The sequence below is a fragment of the Entelurus aequoreus genome, linkage group LG09 (assembly GCF_033978785.1).
Source record: "Entelurus aequoreus isolate RoL-2023_Sb linkage group LG09, RoL_Eaeq_v1.1, whole genome shotgun sequence".
NCBI lineage: Eukaryota > Metazoa > Chordata > Actinopteri > Syngnathiformes > Syngnathidae > Entelurus > Entelurus aequoreus.
The window spans coordinates 35,511,493-35,519,076 of NC_084739.1; the positions used below are offsets into that span (position 1 = coordinate 35,511,493).

The following is a 7,584-nucleotide window of genomic DNA, read 5'->3' on the forward strand; positions in this document are numbered from 1 at the left end:
TAGCAAGTTGAAAGGTGTTATTTTCTCCTCTACCATCCAGGGAACCAAGGTTTAATGGATATTCTGGACATGCCCAACACCAACAAGTACTCTTTTGAGGGGTGAGATTTTCAAACTCTACAATGTTTGAACACAATAGTAAATACAGAAAAGACACCATTTGGCACAATGCAGTTGTTGCAATGCAGGGAATAATGGTTTCCTAAATACGCATATTTCAATCCTACAAGGTGGGTGAAATGTTACTTCCTAATTTATATTGTTAAAATATACTTTCAGCAGTGGTGTGCCGTCAGGGCCAGCAAGGCCTTCCTGCTGGCCTAACATAACCAGAAATCATGATCTTAATTAAAGATAAAATTGTTTTTTTATTTACTTTCCCTAAATATCTAAAAGTATTCATATTCTCTTCATGTCATATTATGCTCCTTCCAGTGCTGCTGTTTTTAATTTTAGTTTTTATCCAATCAGAATTCAGCTAGCTTATGTTGTCATGCTGTGCGAATCAACAATGCGAGCGTCTGTGCACTGTAAGCGATGGGGGACATACAGGTGATAGACAGTTGCGATAGCCAATCAGATTATGAGTTGTTGTCAGTAAGGCCTTCTAGCTGGCCTCACGTTAAACGTGACATTTACGCATCCTGTGATTGGATACTCATCGGGACTGTTAGCGGATGAATTTCAGAACACATGCAGTTGATAGACAGTTGCGATAGCCAATCAGATCACAAGTTGTTGACAGTAGCCTATCTAAGTAGCCTGATGTTAACGAGACTGTGATTGGATACTCACTTGTCACTCCAAAGTGAGTATCCATTCACAAGTTTCAATTTAGCAGGAAGCGGGAAGTGTTGCGCCATAGCCATACATAGCAGAGAAAGAGAACAAAACGTTGATTAGGTGACAGATATATATTTGCAAGGCCATTTTCAAGAAGGATATTTAAAGAGAAACTACATCTTGTGAGACGATGTCGGTCAACCCCGGAAGCTAGTTTAGCTGTTCTGGCGATTAAATGTTTGCCATTTCCACTCGAATAAGCCGGCGACTAATTGTGAGTTTAAATATTTGATATTTTCACTTTTAATATGTTTTTTGCAATTTTATTTTGACAGTATCACATAAGATATTTTTTAATTGCTGATGCATTTTAATTGATTTTTAAATGCGGCAGAAAATAACTCGTTTTGTACAATGCCCAGTAGTGCCTAAATGTGTTTCTGTATAGTATTTCTCCAGATTGGACTCTTCCTTCCTCCACAGTTTTTCAAAATGTCCTCATGTACAAAGAATGTTGGTACTTTGTGAAAGATTGTGACTGTCGACCAGTGTCAAATATCAAAATGTGTACCTGCGCAGCGCTAATCCCGTGTGGCTCGATCCCTTCTGTCACAACCTGGAGCTGGCTGCTCAGGCGGACCATGAAGACGACCTGCCTGAGAACCTGAGCGAGATAACGGACCTGTGGAACAGTCCTGCTCGCACTCATGTTCGTACCGACGCTCTTCAGGAAAACATTCTTCCAGCAGGGTTTTCGACTTTTTAAAAAACATTTCTTTTGTCCTAGGGAACGTTTGGTCGCGAGCCTCAAGCCAAGCCGGATGACGATCGTTATTTGAGAGCGGCGATTCAGGAGTACGACAACATCGCCAAACTAGGCCAGATCATGAGGGAGGGGCCTATCAAGGTGAGACGCTCACATGTTGAATGATGTCAGCTGTGTTATCTCCTCCCAGTCAAACATCCTCAGATGGATGGTAAAGTTGGGTCGTGTTTGATCTTAACTGCCATCCTGTCAGGGTTCCCTGCTCAATGTGGTCCTGGACGACTACCTGAGACTGAAAAAACTCTTTGCAGCCAGACTGGTCACAGTATCCACCAGTCAGGGAGACCACTCGTCAGTCACGGAGGTGGGCCCGGCGGGCTGCTGTGCTGCTCCTGTCTGACTTATCTCACCTCCTTTTCCAACTTCCCACTCTTTCGCTTGCTTCCGCTCGCTGACGTCTTACTGAAGGACACGTTTATTGTGTGTAGGAAAAAGTAACTTTGACATCCTGGAGGTGTAGCTGCATGCAATGCACCATCTTGGCTATTTGAAGATGGCATCAATGCCTGCCGAAACACAACGAGCTGTAGTTATTTTTGTTTAAGACAAAGTTGATTGAGAGATGTGAGCGGAAAAAAAAAAAAGTTATATACTGTTAAAGGGGAACTACACTTTTTTGGAATTGTGCCTCTTGTTCACAATCATTATGAGCAGTCTAACATGTAAAAATCAGTTAGTTCTAGGTAGCCAGCAATGCAGCTAATGGGAGCAATCAATTATCCCTCTAAATCACTTTCAAAATGCATTCAAAATCCGCCAACAATACTTCATTTACGTTCCGTAACCTGTATAATAACCAAACTGTACCGACATTGTTATTGTAAGAGCGAACACTAAGAAAATAGTTTTCCAACGGAGTAACACATCGGTGTGCTTCGGTATTAGCCGTAAAAGCTAACTATAGCAAGAGATAAGCTAGCTTCTATGTCAGCACGAAAAGCGTTTGAGTTTGTAATGCACAACACTGCGATAGAACGCCAATGTGTACTGACTGAAAAACATATGCAATCATATTACAGTATCTGTAAAAAATAGGGTGACACAAAAAAAACGTTCATCAATAAAAATCGAATAACTTCCAAAATTTCATTTAGATTAACACAAAAATTCAGCTACATTAGGTTAAGTCTATGTAGCAGACATCTCTAAAGTTTCAAGTCTGTACCACAAAAACTCTTTGTTTAACTGGCGCTCAAAAAAGGTGTTCTAAATGAGCTCCCCGTTGCTGCAAGCACATTTGGATCCGGCGGGCAAAGTTCTCGATGACCCTCCCACATTCTTCCCTTGGGATCGCTCTTACTGCTGCTGTGATTGCTGCCTTCAGATCAGGGATAGTCTGGGGGTTGTTGCCATACACCCTGTCCTTAAGGTATCCCCACAGATAAAAATCTGGGGCGTTCAAGTCCGGTGAATGCGGCGACCACTCCGGGTCACACCTGCGGCTGATCAGTCGGTCAGGGAAACAATGCTGTAGCCATGCCAATGATTCGTTTGAGGTGTGGGGGGTGGCACCATCCTGCTGGAACCACTGGAGGTCCCTGACGACCCCTCTTCGTCAACCAAGTGCTGTCCAGAAATTGCCAAGCACCTGAACATATCGCTCGGTGTTGATTGTCACAAACCGCTCGTTGTTGTCCTCGAACCAGAATGGTCCAATGATGCCATGTTTGGAGATGGCGACCCATGCAGTGCACTTGACAGAGTGTAATGGCCTTTGCAGACAGTACTCAGGGGGTGTGCTACCCCAGAGGATGTTGTTCTTAGAGTTCACATGACCTGACGGCAGAAAATGTGCCTCATCCGAAAACCAGACATTGTCAAGGAAGTCTGGCGCAACGTCAATCTTATCGCAAAACCACTGGCACGTGATCACTCGTTTCCTCATGTCGGCAGGTGTAAGCTTTTGTTTAATCTGTATCCTGTAAGAATAGAGGTCGAGATCTGCGATCAAAATTCTTCGCACAGACTCCCGGTTCATTCCAAGCTCCTGACTTCGTCGAAGCACAGACTTGCGTGGGCTGCGAACAACAGAGTCTCTGACTGCATCAACGTTCTGTGGTGTCCTTGATGACTTCGGTCGTCCAGAGTGTGATTGTCTGTTAGTATCTTTACGATTGAGGTTATTAACAGTCCCATGGGTTCGGAACTTGTTGACCCATCTGTAGATCATTGTGTGGGCAGGAAATTCACAACATCTAAGCCGTTCTTTGAATTGCAATTGAGCCGCGTGGATAGAATTCAGCCGAAAATAGGCCTCGACTATAAATGTCTTTTGTTCAGTAGTCCATGGCATCTCGAAGTAGAAATTTTCTAAACTTTTAGAACATTAATTTTCCTTGGTAAATCTGAAAAATAAAAATAATTGATTAATTATTTCAAAAGTTATTCAAGTTTAGGGGATGAACGCTTTTTGTGTGTCAACAATCATGTTTTGTTTGTACACAGCTAGCCAGACAGTGTATGTACTGTAGTTGTAATAAAACGCTTGACGTGCTGCATGTATCATAATCAATATAAAGTGTGACTCACTCGATGGACAGTTGTCCGTTTGGTCCAGCTGGCCGGGGACATTTTTACTGGTTTATTTGAAGGTAAGCACTCCATTTATGTCGAAATAGTTTGTCTCCAAATTCCACATTTGCAACTTTGTGTCATGCTGACCTCACTCTCTTGGCTTCCGTCTGCTCCAACGTTTCAGCCTTTCTTCGTGCTGACGCCTAAAAGCAGCAGTTCATCCTCCGTATATTCAGCTTCAAAAAGGTTGTGAATCCTCATTTGTCCAAAAATAGTCATCTTCGTTGTCTGTTACCAAGTCTGCCATGAGTAGAAAACACTCACATTTGTTGCTGGAAGTAGGAACACAAGTTATTGTCAGAAGTCAGACGTGCGCTGCTATGGAAACAGAAATCAATGTGCGGAAGGAGTTGATTAAAATGATCAAAATACGGTAAATATTGTACATATTATATATTGTTATGATCGTGTCTGTTACTACATTATATATATACTTGGTGTGTATCTAAAATGTTGCTGGAGGGTTTTGAAGTTGTTTTGGAGGACTTTGAAGGCTACAATGGTGACTCCCTTTAGCCGCAACGTGATTTGAATCATCTTTAAAATCCTAATAAAAAAAGACTACACTTTTTGGGGAATTTTGCCTGTGATTCAAAATCATTATGAGAGACAATAACACTTTTTTTTAAAAAATGTTTAATACATTCTAATCCGTGAATAAGTCTGCTTATAATGGAGCAAAGATGTCATTGCATCTACTCCGACCATAAAACCCAATAAATAACCATCCTAAAAGCCCCAACAATACTGCATTTACATTTCGTGACCTGAATATTAACCTAGTATAAGCAATATTTTTATTATAAGCGCAACATTAAGGACCTACATTTTGCGACGCATTGATCAGAGAGGCAACTTCCTTATGCTGCTGTATTGGCATAATCAGATGGTGAGCTGCTCTCTCGCCTTGGAGATCATGAAAGTTTATTCCAGATTATAAATCATAATGATGGTTATGGCAAGCAGATTCTTGATAGTAAAATGAAAAGTTGGTCAACTTTGACAGCCAACTTAGACTCGGGAATGGCGAGAAAGACACACAAAAGACGCTTGGTTCCACCTCCATATTTTCTTCACGAGGATTATCAGTCATTCTTCATCTAAATGGGAATATATCAAGATCCTAGCACCCTAATGACTGCAGACATTGTACAGTAAGTGATGTTTTATTATGTTTGTTGGCTCTCTGCAGTTAGTAATCAGTGATGTAATCGAAGGTAAAAGCGAACGTTGTGATGCGTTTGTGAAATTAATGTGCCGCAGTATGCCTAAATTGATCAAAATACATAATTATTACATGCCTGTTACTACATTACATACATATTTACATAATGTATATAAAACTTTGATGAAGGTGTTTAGATATTTTTTAGCGGTTTATAGGTGGAATAGAGCGACTCCCATCGGCTCCATTGTAAGCAGACTTTTACTTGCATTTATTTACTATTTAAAATACATTAAAAAAAAGTTAAACATGTGTTCTTGTCTTACATAAGGGTTGTGAATGATAGGCAAAATTCCAAAAAAGTGCAGTTCCTCTTTAACTTATGAGGATCTTTTTGTCCTGGCGCTACTCTATTGCTATGAAATATTTTGATGTACTTATAAACGCACAAATTAGTACAACAAATATTTTTGTATTGTTGTTTTATGAGACGTTTCTGGGCCCAAGAAACTGTGTGTGTCTGCCCCTTGTTCATATATCCTCCGGGGGACCAGCGTCTTCTGCAGTGGACATTTGTGTTTTGTACACCATTAATTTTTTTTTCCTTCTAAAATTTGGAACTCTCAAAAACTAATGTCAACTGCAGAGGATGCTGGCTTGAAGGATGTAAGAACCATTTGAAACTAGGCCTGCTTGTCTTTCCTTTGTGCATTTTAGCAGCTTTAATGACCTTTGCCTTCCTCTTCACAACATCTATGAAGTTTGTAAGCAGCAGCCTCATTTAAAGTCACCTTTCCTCTCCACTATCAGCTAATCCAAAGCGATCTGGATGACGAGGAGGACGAGCGTGTGAGCATGAGTGGGGGTCGGGGAACACTGCGCTTCAAACATAAGCTTCCTGTGGAGTTGAAGGGACCGGAAGGTGTGCATGTGGTCCATGGCAGCACCGGCACCCTGCTCACCTCTGACATCAACAGCCTGCCAGAGGACGACCAGCGGGCTGTGGCACGTTCTCTGGAGGCTCTCAACGCAGACGGCGGACTTTATTCCGAACGAAACGCCCGCACCGAGTCGGCCAAGTCGACTCCGATGCACCGCCACAAGGACGGGGAGTTAACGCCCAGCCCGCTGGAAATCACCGAGTTATGACTAGCCGAGGCCTCGCTGGTCTGAGCTGGATGGTGACTCAAGTGTGTGTGCTTGTGTCTCCACACCGCCACCCTGACCCTGCTGGGAAGACACGAAGACCACAGCGTGAGCAGTCTTGTCCACTCATGGGCACAAACTCACAGATGGTTTAACTGGGTTGTGCTTCAAGAGCAATTTTTTTCTTTTAAAAGAGTCAGCAGGGAGGCGTCATCAACTTTCATCATAAGAGCAGAATGGACAAAGTGGAAGACGCGTGTTCAACTCAAAGGGCTGCGTTCTGACTTTGTACTTGGGAAAGCATAACTGGACTGCATCCACTCACACCAACACAAATGCACACACTGGGAGTAAAGCAGCTCAGACCAGCGAACGGCCTTCAGCGGGACAATGAATATTCAAATTCATCATCACATTCTGAGTTTGTTTGCAAGTGTAAAACAAAAAAAAGTGTTGGTGGAGTGATGGTAGTAATGATGGAAATGTGATGATGCAGTCAACCGCCACGCCTCTAACGACCCAGTGATGCTTGAAGGGAACATGCCGGTCCAGTTTTTTTGTCTTAAGCATGTTCAGCGTTTGTGGTGTATATGGGGACTTTAAAAGTATATGTTAAAGATGGCAAATTTGGAAGCTAAGATTGATGACTTAAGTCCAAGAAAATGTGAATAAATGGAATAAAAAGTGATTAGCTGTTGTATTTTCTTAATGTAAAGATGGCGACACGGCCACAAAGACTGCCACCAGAGGGGGTTAAAGAGCTCAAATAGAGCAATATTTGCTTTATTTTCCTATTTTAAGCAAAAAAAAATGTATTGAAGTTAATATATTTTTTAAGGACAAATGCCTGCTTACCATAATAGCAGACATGTTGTGTGTAAATTGTGCAATCGTGTCTATTTCTTTTCTATGACGCTGTCTCTGATAAGTGGTGTGTTTTTCAGGTTCATTTTTATATTTGGTATGTTTTTAATTTCTTTGTCGTTACTGTCACCAGCCCTGAGATCTGTGATAATAAAATATGCAACATTGGTGGACAGGATGAGTGAATGAATGCAGACAAAGTTTGTTCATGATTTTTTTTTTTTTT

At 41.7% G+C, this 7,584-nt stretch overlaps 1 protein-coding gene across 1 annotated transcript in view; it reads left to right on the forward strand.

Moving 5' to 3' along the window:
- LOC133657370 (cadherin-23-like) overlaps window positions 1-7,525 on the forward strand; it is a 46,179-nt gene extending 38,654 nt beyond the window's left edge. The window contains exons 19-22 of the mRNA XM_062058628.1: window positions 41-101; window positions 1,363-1,492; window positions 1,571-1,690; window positions 6,159-7,525. Coding sequence (XP_061914612.1) covers window positions 41-101; window positions 1,363-1,492; window positions 1,571-1,690; window positions 6,159-6,497 — 650 coding nt within the window. The 3' untranslated portion in view covers window positions 6,498-7,525. The remainder of the gene's footprint in view (window positions 1-40; window positions 102-1,362; window positions 1,493-1,570; window positions 1,691-6,158) is intronic.
- Window positions 7,526-7,584: the final 59 nt, after the last annotated feature.